Genomic DNA, 20,391 nt, shown 5'->3' with positions numbered 1-20,391 from the left:
TTGTGGGGGGGCTGAAGCCGTGGGATCCCTCCAAGCTGAGCTGTCAGCTTGCCTAATCACACGTCAGCCTGGGATGAGAAGACCGAGCACCTCTTCCTGGAATATTACCTGCTGACTGTTCCACATGGAGATGATCAGCAAAGACGCCCTGTGCTTTGACTGCATCCACAAAATAAAACCCCTTTATACATATTCCACCACAGGCTTGGAATATGCTCTATGCTTATCCAGACATTTTCCTGTTGGCTGCTAACAGCTGCTATTAACCTTTAGAGCAGCCAAGGCACACATTGGTTTTATTAGCGGGAGGAAATGATTGGTGTCAGCATCTCTCTGATAAGGTAAAAAGTGGATTATATGAACTCAGGCTGAGCCAGACACGTCTGAGCCAAACACACAAGTCTTTTGCCATGCATGAAATCTGTTTTCATAATTTGTTCTCCCTTTTGGTACCAGTACGAACAGGCCAAGTATTTCATTTTATTACTCTCATCATGGTAAAGTTGTAAATAACTAGATTGCTTATTAGAGAAACAAAATCATCTTGTAGTCAGTCCTTGTTTTCATACATAACAGCAAAGGTTAGGTCTAACAGACCCAGACTTGTATGCGACAAGGACATACTTTTAACCAACCTGTATATTTCATTTAACGCTAAGATCAAACTGCAAGAAAAAACATCAGGTTTTAAGGTTGGCTTTAATGCCACACCCGCAGCACATTTCTCCAGCAAACCTTTTAAAAGAATCGTGTCTCCGAAGCATTTGGCGAAAGCAAAATCAAGAGAATCATGTTGCAGAAATAAAAGAAAACCCAGTGGCCGTCAGAGAGTACGAGAATGCTGACCTGACTGTTTGCAGGTAGCAGGAAAGTTTGTTCAGACCTCTGTGCTTTACAGGAAGCCCACAGATGGTCCAACCATACACCGGTATTAATCTGTCAGCTTGGCTAGTGGTCTGGACTGCAGAGAAAACAGGAGGCTCCCCACCATGCAGGTGTTCCTGGTAACCTTTCTCAACGTGGTCAGAAAAAGAAAGCTTAAAATGATCAAGGTCACATGCCACCCCTGCAGTAGCTCCTTGGAGGAATTGTATGGCTGTGTGTGTGTGTGTGTGTGTGTGTGTGTGTGTGTGTGTGTGTGTGTATGTGTGTGTTAATGATTCTATCCTGAATGGCAAGGGCAAACCACAAAGGTACAAACAGAAATCTGTGCTCTGTGTTGTATGTGTTGAGAATAAAGACAAACTATGTGACAGGTGTCTGGAAGAAGCGATCTTGTTCATTTTTCCCTTCTTTCTGTCCTTTGACTCAGGACAAGAACACGTGATACCTGAACAGACTCTAGTCTGTACTCTGCTGCTACTTTCTGAGAAGCCACAGTTTCACAGTGTCATCATGGGAATGAAAGGCTTCATCTTACGCTGCCTGACTGTGGCCCTGCTCCTCCAGCTCTCCACTGCCGGCCTGGTCAAGAAGGTCATCCGCCACCGTAGAGAGGCTCTGATGCCCAAGAAAACCCAAGGGAATGTCACTGTGCCCCACCCCGACCAGCCGGTGGTGTTCAACCACGTCTACAACATCAATGTCCCCTCCACGTCTCTCTGCTCTGTGGACCTGGACTCGCCCAGTGACACTGAGCTCAAACACAAGAGTGACCCGATGGACATGCAGAACAGCGAGCACATGGAGCACACAGTGGATGGTGACAATCAGATCGTTTTCACCCACCGCATCAATATCCCCAAGCAGGCATGCGGCTGTGACAACCAGGTGCCCAATATCAAGGACATCCTGAACCGGCTGGAGATGTTGGAGTCCGAGCTGTCTAGTCTGAGAGAGCAGTGCAGCAGTGGGGCAGGCTGCTGTGGAGCTCAGGTTACCGGTATGTCTTCATACCTTATACTGTAATTCATCTGTGTTCTGTGTTTCTAGTTAACTATGTATGAAGTCAACTCAAGTAAAATCTATTTCTAAAGTGCTTCCAGCTAATTGTGTTTGAGAGCAGAAAGGTTTTCAAAAAAGGTAAGAAATGCAGCACACAATTTCAAAAGCTGAAATTTTTTCAAAACAAAAAAACCTAAGCATAGGCTTTGCACTTCTTAGCCCATTTACCACACATTGGCTGTATTTAACAGTATTGGCATCCCACTTCTAAAGCATGGATAAATACATAGATTTGGAGTTGTGAGCATAGACCTTTTTGAAAAATCGCTGTTTCTGCATTCCAACATTGACCAGCAAACATTTGACAACCAACAATATTTTCATGATCCTTTTCAAGATGTCTAAGTTAGCTTTTTATGGGTTGTCAGTGCATCCTTGCATGCATTTGAATCTATTAAAAACATTTCAAGTCTCTGTAAATACATTTTCAGTTTGTTAAAATGGACTGAAACCAATGGTCACCTGGAAGTTAGAATGCAGTCAAAAACCTATGTTATACTTGTGAAAAAAGGTGGTATATCAACATACATAGACAACATATATAGAATTCAGCTAGAGCCTCATATCCATTAAATGCTATGAATTAATAACAGGACAAGTTGCCTTATACAGTAGCGGCTGGGGTTAGAGGATGCATTGCACATGTTTTACTGAACGATTTGCATCACATAGCTTTACAATACTTCCATTTCCTTTTTTGCCTTCCTGCAGGTGAAGTGTCCACAAAGCCCTACTGTAATGGGCGTGGGAACTGGAGCACTGACACCTGCAGCTGCATATGCGAGCCTGGATGGAAGGGCCCCAACTGCACCGAACCTGAGTGCCCCAATGACTGCCAGGACCAGGGCCGCTGTGTGGATGGCAAATGTGAGTGCTTTGAGGGCTTTGGTGGGGACGACTGCAGTATTGAGCTCTGCCTGCTGGACTGCGGTGACTATGGCCACTGTGTAGACGGGTCCTGCCTCTGTGAGGAGGGCTTCATCGGTCAGGACTGCACCCAGACCAACTGCCTCAACAACTGCCTGGGCCGTGGACGCTGTGAAGACAATGAGTGTGTTTGCGACGAGCCGTGGACGGGCTTCGACTGCTCCGAACTCATCTGTCCAAACGACTGCTATGACCGTGGACGCTGCATCAATGGCACCTGCTACTGTGAACAGGGCTACACTGGAGAAGACTGCAGTGAGCTCACTTGTCCTGGCAACTGTAACAACCGCGGCATGTGTGTGAATGGCCAGTGTGTGTGCCAGACCGGCTACATTGGAGAGGATTGCTCGAAGGTCACCTGTCCCCAGAACTGCAACGAGAGAGGCCATTGCTTTAATGGGAAGTGCATCTGTGATCCAGGATTTGAGGGTGAAGATTGCTCTATCCTCTCATGCCCTGAGAACTGCAGCAACAGAGGCCAGTGCATTAACGGAGAATGTGTATGTGACATAGGATACCAGGGCGAAGACTGTAGCGAGCTCTCCTGTCTTAACAATTGCCAAGACCGTGGCCGCTGCGTTAACGGACAGTGCATGTGTAACAAAGGCTATGCTGGGGAGGACTGCAACATCAAGACCTGTCCAAAAGACTGCATGGGACGAGGAGACTGCGTGGATGGCAAGTGCGTGTGCTTTGTCGGCTTCACTGGGAAAGACTGCGGCCAGCTGACCTGCCCCAATGACTGCCTGGACCGTGGTCACTGTGTGAACGGACAATGTGTTTGTCACAAGGGTTTCGCTGGTGAGGATTGCAGTGAGAAGACGTGTCCCAAGAACTGCCTTGATAGAGGTTACTGCGTCAATGGCAACTGTGTGTGTTATGAAGGTTTCACCGGGCCTGACTGCTCAATGCTGACCTGCCCAGAAGACTGCCAAAACCAGGGGCACTGTGAGAACGGAGTGTGTGTTTGCGACGAGGGCTTCATTGGGGAGGACTGCTCTGGGGGTAAGATAGACCATGCATTCATGCTGTGCAGCTTTCCGCAGGTTCATTGTGCTATTTAGACTACACAGTCCACAGTCTAGTTCATTATACTAGCAGTGGGTGCTGCAAAAGTCAGATACATTTTTTTATTCTACAAATTAATCCTTTCTTTTGGCCAATTGGGGTCACAACATTACAACAAGCTTAAAATGGCATGTGCCTGACATATTCTCACCCTTTAAAGTTGATATAATTGATATGTTGGCAAGATATTACCTGTTTACACATCCACCAAACATGGAGCAACATTGTGAAGAGACTAATTGGAGTCTAGCGCCTGGTCACCTCAATGTACAAGTCCAATATTCTTTCTCGGTTTTAGCTCTTTTTTGGTCTCCACCAACTCCTGAGAGAAACATATCAGCCTCTTTAGAATAAAATAGAATAAACTTAATTGTTCAGCCAAGGCAGGAAAATTGTCTTTTATCTTACCAAGGAAAATATCAACATAACACACAAAAACATCACATTAATAGAACAAAGATCTTTTAATTGTACAACAGACATGGCATTCATACCTGTACAACCTACACTTTCATATTTTACTTTACTGTAGTTTAATTGCATTTGGGATAAAAGAACCCTTGTAGATCTCTTTCTTGGGCCAGGTTTATTCATCGCCCTGAGGGGTGGAGGGGATGTGTTCAGCTGCTAAACGCTCCACTATGTTCTCCAGCTGCTCTCCAACTGTGTCTGTCTGCTGTTTGCTGCTAGCAGGTAGTGTACAGTCTCTTTTAAAGTTTTCTTTTTTGCTGAAAACGGTGGCCTGCTGCGGCTACAACAGGGGTTGTGAGAAGGTAGGTAGGTAGGTAGGTAGGAATGAACAAAAACATTGTAAAAAAAAAAAAAAGTAAAAATTATAGCTAAAAGAGGCAAAAACAACATTCTGTAGAGCTGAAGGTCACTGCAGGATTCTCTGTGGGTCTGTGACCATGAGTGACTACTTTCGAATTACACAGAGCTGCTCATGTCAAAATATTGAGTAGTAAGTAAGTAAGTAAGTAAAGATGATTTCTATAGCACATTTAAAAACAGTTCACGCTGACCAAAGTGCTGTACATAGCACATTAGCCACAGGGTAATAAAATAAAAAATAAAATACACTTACAAATCAGTGGTTTAGGCTAAAACGACATCAAAAGACAAACACTTGCAAACATAGCAGAGTAAGACAATTAAAATGCCGGGGAGGCCAATGTAAAAAGGTAAGTTTTGAGCCTGGCTTTGAATATCACAATTGAAGTGGCATTTCTGATGTCAGGTGGCAGTCGGTTCCACAGCTGAGGGCCAGCAACAGAAAAGGCTCTGTCACCTTTTTGCTTAAGCCGGGAGCCTGGGACATGGAGGAGACCTTGGCTGGGGGATCTGAGGGACCTGGGGGCTACATGGGGATGAATGATATCCGCTATGTAGCTGGGGGCCAGGGTGTGAAGTATTAGTATTAGTATTTTAAATTGTATCCTAGACTGGACTGGAAGCCAGTGCAAGGAGGCTAGGACAGGTGTAATGTGTTCACGCTTTTTTGTGTTGCAACCTAGCCGCTGCATTTTAGTGCAGCATATAACTCCAAAACATTCACACTGCTTGCAATTATACACAGACATTGACAGACAGACATGTTCCAAACATTTAACAACCGTACAGATCAGTGATTTCCAGTGTCTCTCCAAAGTCTCACCTCCCAAGGACCTGACAGTGGTGGAGGTCACCCCAGAGACAGTGGACGTGTCCTGGGAGAATGAGATGCGTGTGACCGAGTACCTGATCACCTATGTGCCAACGGCCCCTGGAGGTCTGGAGATGGACATGCGGGTGCCTGGGGACCAGAAGACGACCACTATTCGGGAGCTTGAGCCTGGCGTGGAGTACCTGATCAGCGTCTTTGCTGTGCTCAACAACAAGAGGAGTCTTCCTGTCAGTGCTAGGGTGGCTACACGTATGTCAATCTCCTCTGTGGCACAAAATGCAGTGTATAAATCTAGATGAAATGTAGTCAGAGTTTTGTTCTATGCCTCCCAGATCTGCCCGAGCCTGAGGGACTTAAGTTCAAGTCCGTGCGGGAGACGTCAGTGGAGGTGCAGTGGGACCCGTTGGACATTTCTTTCGATGGCTGGAAACTCATCTTCAGAAACACAGTGAGTCTGCTACCCAATATGTTAAAGGACCTTCTGTATTCTAGGAGGTGGTTGAACTCTAGAGCCTACTGTACCACAGCCTCTATCATTATGCACATTTTCCTCTGGTAGAAACCATATACGAACCACTGCAAACCCCCGACTTCAAATTCAGTAATTGCCTAAAGTGCATACATGAGGATCATGATGGGTATCCTGTGGAATATGGAGCCGAGCCAGCATGCAAAAACTCTGCAGTTAAAACTGTTAGTATTTCCTGACAGCTCCGATGACCAAAGAGCACAGAGCCAACGTTACTTTGTGTAACGCCTTATTTCCTTTTTTGAGTGCTCATAGAAACTTTCCCAAGCAGAACTACTGGCTCAAAGCCACACTCTATTAAACTGAGTCCCCTGTCAACTCTTAAGTCCAAACGCCACCCAGAGTGCCATTATGTATGATTTGTTTTTTTGTTCCTCCCACTCCACACATTATGCCAGGACTAGTCTTTGTAGTGGTTGATGACGTGTTTTTTTTTTGGTGCTGGCAGAAAGAGGAAGATGGTGAGATTCTCAACTCCCTCGGCCGTCCAGAGACCACCTTTGAGCAGTCGGGCCTGGGCCCCGGCCAGGAGTACGAGGTCAAGCTGGAGGTGGTGAAGAACAACAAGCGTGGACCGCCTGCCTCCCAGAACGTCATCACAAGTGAGTGTACACATTCACACTGGCTTATCAGTCCTTTGTTTTAGACTTACTGGAAAGGTTTCATTCCAGCAGGAGGTACTCGGTTTGCAATGGCTTCTCTAACCTACTATCAGGCCTTCATTCATGAAAAGGAGCTTGGCATCACATGAGAAATACATTACTGTATATTTGCATGGCTGAATGTTATTCTCTTCTATTCTTTACTCCCATATTAGTGTTTTTCCATCCACCTGTTCTATTTTGAGTTTATGCAGTAAAAAAGTGGGAAACGAAGGAAATTCAAGAAGTTGAAAAAATCGCAACAAGTTTTTGTGCTTGGCTTATATCGAAAAATTGATGTATCAAAAAAAACAAGATGGCAAAGGCCAAAATGCAAACTCGAGGTTTCAAAATGACCACAAACCAATGGTTGACGTCGCTGCTGCTACGTCCATTATTTTTATAGTCTGTTCGCAACGCAAGCCTGACCAGATGTGATAATGTAAAAAATAAAACATGTCTTTAAACCGTTAATGAATGAACCCAATATGAGACTTATGCACATGGCTGTATCTTTACTTAAATATGTCAAATATGTAAGTAAATGTATCATACTCTAATGAAACCACATTATTACAACTTTAGAGACATGTCATCAGCTATCATCTTAAAAACATAAAAAATATAATATTTATTAAGTTAAAAACGACTTCCTGTCCCTTGGGGCATAATATGCAGTAGAGAGTTTAGTTCTGTTATATGACATAGTTTGTAGGGGAAATCTTCAGGACACTGTGAATTATATATATATCAGTGCTGATGCATTTGCCCTTCATGACACTTATAACACAGAAACATTCATAGAGTGGATTGATAAAGACAAGTAAAAATTGAATACCAATACTAAAAATTAAAGATACAGGCTACATCAAATAATTGTAATCTTCATTTTGTTGTATTAATCCTAACCATTGTATTTAAAACACATTTGCAGGAAAATATGCCTAAACTCTGACCCAGTGCTGCAGATTGCGGAGCTTTGATGTTCCAGAAATAGAGGTTATTGTGGAATAAATTGTCACTTAGAGATGTCAAAGTAAAATACAAAAACAGGCAGTGTTGGGAAGGATACTTTCAAAACGTATTCCGTTACAGAATACAGAATACATGCCCAAAAATGTATTTTGTAACGTATTCCGTTACGTTACTCAATCTGAGTAACGTATTCTGAATACTTGGATTACTTCCACATTGCATTATTCAGAGAGTGAATAAATTCGTGAAACAGAGAAGTATCGTCATGTAATCCGTGGTTTCAACAATGTAACTGTATTCTAAATTCCAACTATTTAACTGGGGTTAATTATGAGTAACTGTAACGGAAAACAGTTACTCATAATTTGTATTCTGAATACGTAATGCCGGTACATGTATTCCGTTACTCCCCAACACTGAAAACAGCTTGTCACCTTCATACCTTGCGTAAGTTCATTGGGTTCTATATCTAGGTAATCCATCTTGCAGCCCCCAACAGAGTATTAAAAACAGCCCCACATGTCAACCCCCTTGTGATCAGCTCATTAGATTTAATTTTATTGTTGCAATTTAGGGGGGTAGTAAAAACTGATATGGATTTCCAGTTCTATTGCCAATTTGTGAGATATCTCCATTGTTTCATGAGGCTATAAAGCTCAGTGGCTTGTAACAGTCTGAGGAACTCAGAGCTGGGGATCAATATAAAAAGAGAACACAGGGTTAGAGTACATTTGTGACTTCACCTGCCAGATCAACCACCAACCACCAGGCTATATTTAGCTTTTGTAGGTGTTGACTTGGGGGTGGGTTAAAACAGGGAATTTAATATTGTCTTTAAAGGCAAGTCTTAGTGGCTGTTACCCCTGGGAGACTTCTGTTTCAACAAAGCAGATTCAACAGGCGCAGCAATGTTTACCACATTCAGCACTGAGTGCAATAAATGACAGCTCCATCTAGTAGTGTGTCAGGCCACTTCTTTGCTTATTTATGGTGTGCAAATGGTCTGCACGGTGCCAGGATAAACAGAAGTATGTATGGAAAGGCCATTAGAGGCCTATCATAAGCTTTGCATGTACACTCAGCAGTAAGAGCTGGGCTGGTAAATTACAGCGAGAGCACGTTCAGGTGTTTTTTCTACAGTGTGATCGACAGTGGAACCAGAGAAAAGGAAGTGCATTGATAATGCCTGCTCTATAGTTCAGATCCCTTATTCTTCAAAGTAGCACACACTGTTCTACACTCTATATGGATTTAAATCAGAAATAATAAAACAATAAATAATAAATAAAACCTGGAAGATGAATAATTGAAGAAACGAAATAAACAAAACAAAAACATAAAAACGTATAAATTAGTTTGCCACTAAGCAAAATTAAATGAAGAGTATTATCCATAACATATAATGCAGTATCCAGCATAGACATGCCTGAAAATTGTATTATAAATTGGCAGCATACTAATTATTGTTAGATAGGTTCCATTTACAAGCCCTCAGGGGTTTTCATCCCACCTATTATGTCATTGTGTATTTCTTTAGTTTTTATACGCACAAATAAAGAACTATAAATGAACATCTTAGCTTAGCCTCCGAGGTGCTGGTTGTGGGTTTTAATCCAGGCTAGCTGTTTCACTGTTTCCTGTCTTTGTGCTAAGCTAAGCTAACCACCTCCTGTCTTCAAATCGACAGATATGAGAGTGGTTTGATTTAACTTTCAGCAACAAAGAGAAAAAGTGTATTTCCCAAAATGTCAAACCATTGGCAGCATGTCTCCATGGAGGTGTCTCTCGTCCACCATAGTGTTTTCTGATAGCAAGATGAAATGAGATGGGAACAAGAAATGTGTAAAAACCAAATCATTTCATAATAGAAATAAAAATGTCATGAAAACGCTTGTAATAATGTGATCATCTTTTATAACGTGGAAAGGAAATCAATAAATATCAGAGATTCTGACATAAAAACATAAAAAGCTAATATTTTTTGTCATGGTGGCAGCAATAAAGTGCTGTAAAATGTATGCCATTGTGTGTTTGTGAAAAAGGATTTGGACATTTTTTCCACATCAACATTGATGGATTTTGAACAAACCTCGTAATGCAAGAAAAAGTCAAAGGGGATGAGTGTTTCTGATAACCACTGTTTATGCGTGCACTGGAGCACACACACGTGTTTGTGTGTGCACGTGTTAGCACTACTTGGATTATGAGGTTCAGAGTTCTCCGTGTCACTCAGGCTCTCTTAATGTCTCCCATTACACCAGCTTGCGGGTGCGTACTGTGGGATTTGCATGCTGAGGGGCTAATTGTGTGAAGCGAGTTGCTCCGGTTTCCCCTCCCCCTCCCCCTGCCCCTCCCACCCAAACCACCATGAGTGGGAGGCACCAGTCAGTCAAGCAGTCAGGCTCAGAGGGATGGCGGCCTCCCAGGAGAATGGTATCGTGACACCCGAACGACACACTCGCAGCGCCCTCAGAAGACAAATCTGTGTTAAGCTCAAATGCAGATTCTTCACTTTATCAGCCCTGCGCAGAAGGTTGACTTTCCTAAAGTTGCTTACGTGTGACAAATCAATTTCAGCGCCGCTGAAAAGGCGCCCTTCATGGTGCAGGGATTTGATCTGTAAATAGGCTGAATAACCTCATAAATGCAAGAGGGCCGTCTCATTTCAGCACCTGCATTGCTGAAATGACTGTATCCATGCACATATCAGTCGTCCCCACAGCAACCATCCATGTGTTTCCTGCAGTAGCTTCATGGTCTATGGTCAGGCTTTGTATTGACTTTGTATGCAAACACACTACTGCTAAATCTGACCTCACATTCTGTTAGCAGACTGCTTATTACTTTAAAGATGCATTTAAAATCAACAGGGACATAGTCAGGTAAAGAACTAAAGTCTGTAGAGAGTGTAGTTAGACCAAAGCAGCCACCCTTCCAGGATTAGGAGGGTTCCTCTGGGATTGTATGGCTTTATATTTATCCAGGCATAAATGTAACCATAAATAAAGTTCTGTATAGAATTGTAATGACACATTGGTCGATTTGTGTTTGAATACTGCCAATAAGGAACAATGCATATTTAGAAGACATCATCTGGGACATTACATGAAGAGAGCATTCAAAGGATTCTGCTTCTTTTTAGTAACGTAGAGCTTTGTTAACGACCCTGCAGCCACATACTGCCATTAGGTCGGCTTCACTTGGTGTAACTTCAATGTAGCTTCAATATTGTGCAACATAGTGTACGAGTCATATAAATGGTATGAGTTCTGTAGGAAAATGTTTTTTTTTTATCTGCTCGTCAATGACGTGCACTGTGTAAACCCTGTCTTACACCATCCTGTGTGTATTTAAGCAGGACTTAATGGTGATACTTACATGTGTATTCCCTTTCTCTTTCTTTTTAACAATGTAATATTACAATGAAGTTCATGTAAATGTGGGCTGAGTGTTAATGAAATATGATTAAACAAAGAAAAAACCAACTAGTCATTCGATCCTGGTGATGATCCTGGTGTGATGTGGAAGATTTCCCTTAACAGGACACACGGGTGTAAATACAAAGCTCCCCGTCTCAGGACCTCAGACCTTCCCACAGTAAAGGTCCCTTTAAAGATCTCTTCCTGATGCGCTGTGGGAGACAAAATTCAGTTGGATTCAGATGTATGTGTATGGCACCATATTATACAGAAGCAGTTCAGAGTGCTTTATGTAACAGTAAAAGAAAACAGCAAATGAAAAGAGATGTTGTTGTGCATTATGTATGTATGTATGTAAGATTCAATATATACAATATTTTATCATCTGTGTACCCCCCCTCTAGTGATCGATGCCCCCAGCCAGGTGGATGTGCGTGACGTGACAGACACCACAGCGCTGGTGACCTGGTTCCAACCCGTGGCAGAGGTGGATGGGGTCAGCGTCTCCTACGGGCCCAGCTCCAACCCCGCTGATCGCAAGCTGGTGGAGCTGTCCTCCACTGACACCCAGTACCACCTGGGGGGCCTCACCCCCGACACCCAGTACGAGGTGTCACTGTCGGCTCGCAGGGGAGAACGGACCAGCGCTCCCGTCTATGAGTCTTTCCTCACAGGTGAGCCTGAAATAACACTGTTATGTGTTTTCAGACCAAAATGGATTCCTGAACCTGCTACCTTCAGCTGTTCACTGGGGGGGTTGGACCACACACACACACACTAATGGCGGAATGTTTACGAAGGAGGATATCCTGCTGGGGTGTGTGTCTAGAGGGCAAAATGTCCTCCCAAGTATAGCTTAATGAGGACGACCCCCCAATGTTTTGGCTTTTAAAGGCCCTGACACACCAACCCAATTATTGGCCGTCAGACAGTCTTGCGCGGTCGGTGACTCAAGTCTGTTCGGTGTGTTCGGTGTTCATTTTTGCCTATTTGACATGTTGAATCGGCCAGTGGGCAGTCGGACTCAATGACCAATCTGATTGGTGGAGTGTAGCCCTTGACTAGCGAATCAGTGCACGAGCTGACAACACCAGTATCTTCTTATTACTAGCCATGGTATGTTCTTCCATTCAGCGAGTAATGACAACAACGATCCTTCTTGACTACTATCACCACTCTCTGATGAAAACAATGACTGACGACAGCGTGCTCTGTGTTTACGAGGTCTAGAGAGATGTTCCCTCATTTACGGTTTTCATTTTTTGGGAGACAATACAGCACTGCCTGCTATTATGGAGACGTATTACGTATCGCGCACGTGCAAAACGTACGCTCAAGTCAGCATCGCCTCCGCGTGTGTTCCGAGGCACTTTTTGGACCAACTCAGGGAGACTGATCAGTCCGACGGCCTTTTCTGCCGACCGTCGGGTTGGTGTGTCAGAGCCTTAAAGTTCATGTTATGCGTTTTGGCTTTTCCCCTTTCCTTTATTGTGTTATATATCTTTTTTGTGCACATTATAGGTTTATAAAGTGAAAAAGCCCAAAGTCCAGCCCAAAGGGACTTACCATCTCCAACAGAAAACACTGTTCACAAACGGCTCCAAACAGCTCTATTGTAGCTCTATTGTAGTAGTATTGCAGCCTTTACTTCAGAGACAAACGTGCGTCACTTTGTAACACACGTTTTAATGCTCGCCTAGCTGCTAGCGTGGCACGCCCTCATACTCTGCTTCTGACTGGCTAGTAGTCCTTACCTAGGTACTGTCAGGGCACGCCCTCATACTCTGCTTCTGACTGGCTAGTAGTCCTTACCTAGCTACTGTCAGGGCACGCCCTCATACTCTGCTTCTGACTGGCTAGTAGTCCTTACCTAGGTACTGCACATGTGAGACTCCCAACAAAGATGGAACAGAAGTGAGATGTCTCACTCTGTAGCTAAAACAGAGAGCTCAACACACAGGGTGAAAAGAGGAGCTGCAGCAATGTGCAGTACAACAAAAATGTGGTGTTTTCTGAAAATAATAACACATAAACCTATTCTGGTACAACCTCTAAGTACAATTATGAACATGAAAATGAGCATAATATGAGCACTTTAAAGGGAACTGTTGAAGGTGTGGGCAACAATAGGAAATATATATATATATTTTTTTGGTTACATCATTCTAAAGTCCCTTTCTGTGTTGAAGACCTGGACGCCCCCAGAGACCTGCAGACAGTGGAGCTGACTGACGAGAGCATCACTCTGGAGTGGAAGAACAGCCAGGCTCCGGTGGACAACTACCGCATCAAGTATGGACCTCTGTCAGGGGTGGAGCACGGAGAGCTGCTCTTCCCCCCGGGACCCAAGGACACCACCCGGGCCAAGATCACCGGTACTGGAGCCCAGACACGCACACGCACGCACACGCACGCACACACACTTACATCTATGGTGCCTGTTTTTGTTAACCCTGTCAAGGAGATTTAGCATTGAGATTGTAGTTAGTGATGGTGTTGCACTGGACTGCGTTATATTGGGAGGTGTTTCTAATATTTTGTCCCCCTTATGTATGAAAACAGGGTAGTAGTAGAATATAATGTACAACAGCTCCTTTAACTTTCAGCTCAGTAAACATGTCATTGAAGAGAGATCTATGGTGTTGTACACCAGATTGTACAGGTGTACCTAATAAAGTGGTTGCTGAGTGTATACTGTATAGAGACAGAGCACGTTTAAGTCCTACCCCCACCGGAGGGGGAAACATCTCTCCTCTCTCCGTTGACTTGTATTGTGTGAAGGTTTCCTCTTCTTTATTCCGTCTGCTAGCAAACAACAGAAAAACGCCTAAAAGCTGCTGTGTGCTGATATTCACCACCAACCGACTCAAATGTGTCCGACGCTACGTGTGTCAGCCTAACTTACAGACATATAGTTAGCCTAAAAATTTTGATATTTGACTTGGTAACAAAATGCTTGCTGCCAAACGTTGGCCATATCGTTAGCTTAGTGTCAGGATCCCACAGTCTTTCCATTTGTTCCTGCTGATTCCTCACGTCCGTTTCCACTTTAGTCTTCATATAAGCTCAGTTTTTCAGTTGAAGTGTCTTTGGGCAGAACAGTAAACCCAGAGGAGCTCCTGATGTCAACAACTGCTGGGTTGCCAGGTTGTGGCGATGCTAATGTCTATAATGCAGACTAAAGAACTGAACCTCTATTCAGACGACATTTGATATGATCTCATCACATTTCATTAGCACGAGACACACAGAAGCAGTGGCAGTGGGCAGACATGTTTCAGAGTTCAGGGGTTGATTTGGAGTTTGATTTGTTTATGATATTTCTGATGGCAGCTACAGTAAAAAGTCCTGCGCTTTGACAGCATATGTTCACTGTTCTCATTCCTGTGTCTGCTGCTAGCCCATTACCACTTTGCCTCTAAATGACCCAGCTGAAAAGCCTCAGTGGGAAAGAAATGATTTGTTTATGTTCCTAAACAAGTGTTTGTGGTGCTCCCTGTTTATTGGTCAGTGTTATATTTAGCCTGCTCATTTCAATAATGGGTTACCGTTGTTTTGTGTGGTGAAATGTTTGCCTGCATACAAAAGGCTCACTTTATTAGAAACGCACCCAGGGGGGTTTGGCATTCAGACTGTAAATGGAATAACACTGCTGCTTGTTTCACTGTGAGATCTTGCTCAAACAAGAGAAGCGGGTGCATTTTCATCTGTCTGCACCGCTGACAGTAGAAAGCCATGCTTTGAGGCGGATGTGTTTGTTTCTGCACTGTGTGCTGCAGCCTGGCAGGATTAGACACCATGAGAAACAAAAAAAGCTTCCAAAAAGGGGCTAATAGTGTCTTTGTCTGGCCCAATTCTTTGTCCTTGGGAGGCCCATCCCATGGAAATAAAGCACTGTGTCCATTCAGCCGACGTCCCACTCCGCTCCACACACACCTTAGCCTCTCACTTCTTTCACACAGTTATTATCTGTAATTGCCTTCACGCTCGTGATTTTATTGGTAATGAGTTTCCTGGTCATTAGGTGTAATTTCATGCTGCAAGACTGTGTGCGATGACCTCTGTGGGAGTTAATAAAGGAATAAGAGGCGATCAGGCCGAGAGGGGGCTTAATTGTAGGGACCAAAGGGCCTCCAGAGCCCGCTGTATCATAGCAAGTAGTGTTTCTGCTCCGCGACAAGGGCCCTATAGATCCATCAATGCAAATACAACACTGATGTGAGCACAGGCTTACCGTGAAATGCAATTAGGCTGCAATCTATTGTTCAACCAAGCCACATGAAAGCGTTTTGTGTTTGCCATAAGCACTGGAGCCATTAGCCAAAACAGCTGGCCACTTGACTACAGAGCCTCCCCAATCGTTCATTTGGTGACACCTCAGTGGATTTGTACAAACAAAACATGACATTGCTTTTAATTTGTGGATCCCAGTGCTTTGACTTTGCCCTGTTGTGCAGGCCTGAGACCGGGCACCGAGTATGGGATGGGTGTGACGGCAGTGACAGATGAGCGGGAGAGTCTGCCGACGACCACCAACGCAGTCACTGGTAACATGCTTTCACTTCGTTTCTGCTTTTTTCTCTTATCTTTCAATATTATATGCTAATGCTAATTATTATTTCATTTTCCTTCAGTTTATTGTATGCTCATGTCTGTTCAGACAGTATATCATTCTCTCAACCGTTTGTGTTGATTGTGTACTGTAGCTGTGCACACGTTAGCTGTCTGTGGTTGTGTTTATCAGGTTACGAAGTAAATTCATAAAGCTCATAAAACTCACACTCATTTTTTGCTCAAGCTGAATAATTCTAAACTGGGGCGGACACATCTTTGTTGTTTTTGTTGTTAGTTTGCGCCACCTTGGGCAAATTTGCATCTTTCTAACTGCAATAATGCACATTGTGCCAGAAAATACAGTCACACATCAAATCATCGCAGCAATGTACTTCATTAGACTCATCTAAACATAATGTCAAGTTTGGTCCTAGACCCATTGCTCTATAGTATCAAATCTTAACCCTTCCTTGACAACCTGTCCTCTGCCTCCCTGACCAGCCCTGGATGCTCCCAAAGACCTGCGTGTTGCAGAAGTGACGGAGACCACCATGATGCTGGAGTGGAAACGCCCGCTGGCCAAACTGGACTCCTTCAGACTGGTTTATGTGTCTGCTGACGGCCACCGAGCTGAGGAGGTGGTCCCAGGCAGCTCGGAGTCCTACATTCTTAGGGGCCTCACACCTGGCATGCTGTACACCATCAGCATCATCGCTGAGAGGGGCCGCAGGACCAGTGCACCCAGCACCATCTCAGCACCAACAGGTCAGCACTGCCAGAAACACACCTCCTGACTTCTGACTCCTGACTCAGTACTAGTGGTTGACCTTACAGTGTCTGACATATGTGGGAGGAATCAGTGGGAGACAGGGGAGGTTTTTCTGACCCAGATGTCTGGAGGTTGATCTTTGGCAGTTATTCCAACGTGAATATGCTGACATTTCAGATACTTTACTCTGTATCATTACCCAGACACCATTTCTAACAATAGCTACTTTTGTGCACAATTTAAAGAGTTGATTAATCCCAACTAAAAAACACATATTTTCTCATGCACCTCAGGTGAAAAACAGGAATCGCTGTGTGTCTATGATCCTATCCTGTCCTATTCATGGTAGCCCACTCGTGGACATTGCGTGCTGTAGTAGGGGGGCCAGCCTTGATAATCCTGCTTAGGGATTCACATAGACAGTGAAAGTTGCAAAAAAAGTTTCAATTTTTTTTGTATAGTTCTTTAAAAATAAAAAGGAAACTTGTTTTGGGGAGAATAATAATTATTACTATTAATGAGATTTTCTAGGAACCTTACCAAAAAGGCTCAGGATGCTGCAAATGTTGTTATAATATGAAAACTGCTGGTGGATTTAAGACAAAAAATAATAATTTATTGAATGAATGAAATATGAACATATCTGTCACTGTCAGTGGCTTGTTGATCTTTACATTATTAGCATTTCATACTGTTTGATAAAGTACTTATTGGACTTTAACTTATCATTGCACTTACAATACCGAGCGTAGCTGTCCTCAATTTAGGTCATCCTGTACATCTCATCTCCGGTTTTCCTGCATCCACCGTGTGTGTTTGTGTTTGTTTGTTTGTTTGTGTGTGTGTGTGTGTGTGTGTGTGTGTGTGTGTGTGTGAGTTGCGGGGGGAACTAAGCAGCTCCGCCCGCTGCAGAGAGCCGACAGGATTGAAACAGCAGCCGCTGACTTCAGAGTGAATAAACGTTCCAGCGTACATTGATGTTAAAACGTTTACAGGTTGGCAGGATGGTCTGAAATGCTTTGCACGGTCTTTCGCTGTACGTTTTCTTGGTAAATGTGAGATGTTGGAGTCACACACGTCTCGTCTTCATAACAGAAACTAGGAAATGATCAACCCGTTCTCACTCCCGCTTGGTCAGTGGCTGCACGTGGGACTGCTGGGATTGTCGTGAGTAATGAAAATGCGATAAGGGAACCCGGCTGTCAATCAATGTCTTCCAGTGATGGGGGCCCCTGATTGGTCCGGGCCCGTAAGCAACCGCGTGCCCTGCTTACCGATAGTTATGCGTCTGAATCACTCAATTCTCATTGGCTACCTGCCAATGTGGCAGGTAGATTGACAACCCGCCAATTGCAAAATTCACCCGCATTTGGCGGGTGGTCGGGTGTTAATTTCATGCCCTGCGCTGAGCGACCATTGACCAGGTCCGCCAATCACAGCACAGTAGTACCAGCTAATCACAGCACATTAGGGGGGAAGGACTCGGTGGGTGGACAAATGTTAACAGCAGTACAGCTGCAGAGATGAGCTGGCATCAGTTGGTAAATTAACCCTTTGCCAAATCCTGTCAGAAGTACGACAAACACGTCTTTCTGGTCCAGAGAAGCTTGAAGTGCAGCTGATTGTTCCGCCCAGTTTGCTCAATACTGACCGGTTAGCGGTTTCATCAGCCGTGGCCATCTTTGGTTGTTTTCGAAAACGCCTCATCAGCTCTTCTATAAGGTCTTCGCTCAAACATGCCCCATTTTAGATAAATGGTTGTGATTGGGGCATCTCAGAGCAGGCCGTTGGATTTACCAGAGGAACCTCTGGCTGCACTAATGTCTTTACTACACTATATGGGACAAATGACTATGTATATGGGCAGGGTCACTCAGAGTAACGAACCCATTGAGAATGATCAGTTCCCCTCCCAGCTCTATTTTAATACCTGTTAGCTAAATTGTTTCAGTTCTACAGCCCACACCTTTACTGTTTTGTTTCAGTCTCACTGCTCAGTCTTGTTTCCAGCCACAGCAGCTAGTTTTTTCAGCAATAAGCGATGATAAACCTAATGTTCTCTACCTGTCCAGCACCAAACAGCACACAGTCAGACGACAGCTAAAGAGCCAGCTGGTAGACCAGCACAGAGCTAGCAGGAGAATGAATATTGGACTCAATGTTTTTCAGCTTTTCAGAAACTCCAAATTAATTCATGCTGCTTCCTGTCTGTTGGATCTGTTGACTAACGTGTCGTATCAACTTTATACAGCTATCAAAAATCAAACGTATGTGATGTTTGAGCTAGTATGGAATTCTGCCTCTCTCTGTCTTAAGAGCAGTGAAAGGAACTGGTCTTTCCTTCCTCCAAGACATGGTTAGAACCTGCACCCAGACAACATCACTCCTGTACCCTGGAGTCGCTTATCTCGGCCAAGCCTCTTCCACAACTCCTGACAGTCATGTCAAAATATCTCAAAATCTGGGCAGATAAAAACTAAATGATCTGCATAGCCAAACACCACGAGGAAGAAAGGGAGCATGTTAGTATCCTTTGGCTGAGCTGACCTCTGAAAACCAAGCAGAGCCTTTGACTGTAGAAGTAGCTCGGCTGAGATATTTAGTATCCACAGACAGACAGAGGCTCTTCTGTTTCCATGAGCTTAGAGAATAACCATAGGTGCATTTTTTGTCCTTCATTACCACAGCCAAACTGAGGCGATGAATTGAATTCATTGTTAGTGTCTCAATGTAAGTCCCCCCCCCATATAGCATGTGGGATTATTTTTCTTTTTTCCATGTTTTTTTTAAACCAAAACAAGAAAAGAAAAATGAGGGGATTGTGGCATATTTCTCGTGCTGCGGTCAGGCTACCTCCAAGCCAAACATTTCACAAGTAAATCTTCCAGTTATGCAACAAGTGCACATTAAATGCATGGCCACGGGCAAAAATCGATATGGCATGAGGGAAAAGTTGGTGAGCTTCAGAATAACTCTTTTTTTTGCAATTTTTGGATTGCACGCTGCCAAGAACAACAGAATACAGACCTGTGTGTGTGTGTGTGTGTGTGTGTGTGTGTGTGTGGGTGCGTGCGTGCGTGTGTGTGTGTGTGTGTGTGTGTGTGTGTGTGTGTGTGTGTGTGTGTGTGTGTGTGTGTGTGGACATATGTGCAGCCCGCACAATGTTCATTCATGTGATAATTGTTGGCGTGAGCCCCGCTCCCCTCTGGTTCGTGCTATTTGACCACGATGAACTGTGGCTCTGTCAGATAAAAGGCCACATGCTGGGACTCCTGTTAAAACATTGTCTCCAAAATCAGCAGCCCTCTAATCCACAGCCCGGCCGATCTGCAGCCTTTATCGTCTCCAGACACGTAGCACAAACACTGATCATATTTGCTTTACAGGAGGGAGTGAAGGAGAGGGGAGGGGTTTGGGTTGTGCCTGCCAATCACAGAAAGAAGAGCTGTTAAGTGACCTGCTGAGAATCAATACCAAGCCAATCAGCTGACTGAAGAGCTGTGCTCTGGGAACAACAGACGTGGACATGATAACGGCTTCAGCAGTCCTAACATCCAGTGCCCATATTTGTGCCAATGAAGAAATTGCACAAACCTGCTGTTGTACTCAAACTGCTATTATATCTTTGATATGTTGTATGTTTGATCACCAGTGTCGGTCAATTTATACATCTATTGCCATCATTTTTGGAATTATGTTGGGATGTCTTACTTTATAAGATGATAGTGCATTGACAGCTGATTCTCTGCGGAGAAAAACAGAGAAATTAGAGCATGTAAAAAGCCAGATCATTGTCCTGCATGCCCTGACGTGATCTGTGCAGCAGCAACTTCACCTGGGTTAGAGAAGACAAACACACATGTAGTGCTGTAATATGATATTAATGAGTGTGTATCAAATGG

At 44.0% G+C, this 20,391-nt stretch overlaps 1 protein-coding gene across 3 annotated transcripts in view; it reads left to right on the top strand.

Annotated features, from left to right (window-relative positions):
* The window catches only part of tncb (tenascin Cb), a 51,036-nt gene that overhangs the window by 9,631 nt on the left and 21,014 nt on the right, over positions 1 to 20,391 (top strand). For 2 of the 3 annotated variants that reach the window (XM_078249916.1, XM_078249914.1), the window contains exons 1-9: positions 1,318 to 1,882; positions 2,656 to 3,876; positions 5,588 to 5,851; positions 5,935 to 6,050; positions 6,580 to 6,733; positions 11,571 to 11,840; positions 13,356 to 13,541; positions 15,624 to 15,713; positions 16,222 to 16,485. In XM_078249916.1, coding sequence (XP_078106042.1) covers positions 1,396 to 1,882; positions 2,656 to 3,876; positions 5,588 to 5,851; positions 5,935 to 6,050; positions 6,580 to 6,733; positions 11,571 to 11,840; positions 13,356 to 13,541; positions 15,624 to 15,713; positions 16,222 to 16,485 — 3,052 coding nt within the window. In that variant the 5' untranslated portion in view covers positions 1,318 to 1,395. Of the gene's footprint in view, positions 1 to 1,312; positions 1,883 to 2,655; positions 3,877 to 5,587; positions 5,852 to 5,934; positions 6,051 to 6,579; positions 6,734 to 11,570; positions 11,841 to 13,355; positions 13,542 to 15,623; positions 15,714 to 16,221; positions 16,486 to 20,391 lie in introns of those variants that run through there. The other variant, XM_078249915.1, reaches the window with a different exon arrangement.

Source organism: Sander vitreus, chromosome 5, assembly GCF_031162955.1.
Source record: "Sander vitreus isolate 19-12246 chromosome 5, sanVit1, whole genome shotgun sequence".
NCBI lineage: Eukaryota > Metazoa > Chordata > Actinopteri > Perciformes > Percidae > Sander > Sander vitreus.
This window is presented reverse-complemented; position numbering and strand designations above follow the sequence as displayed.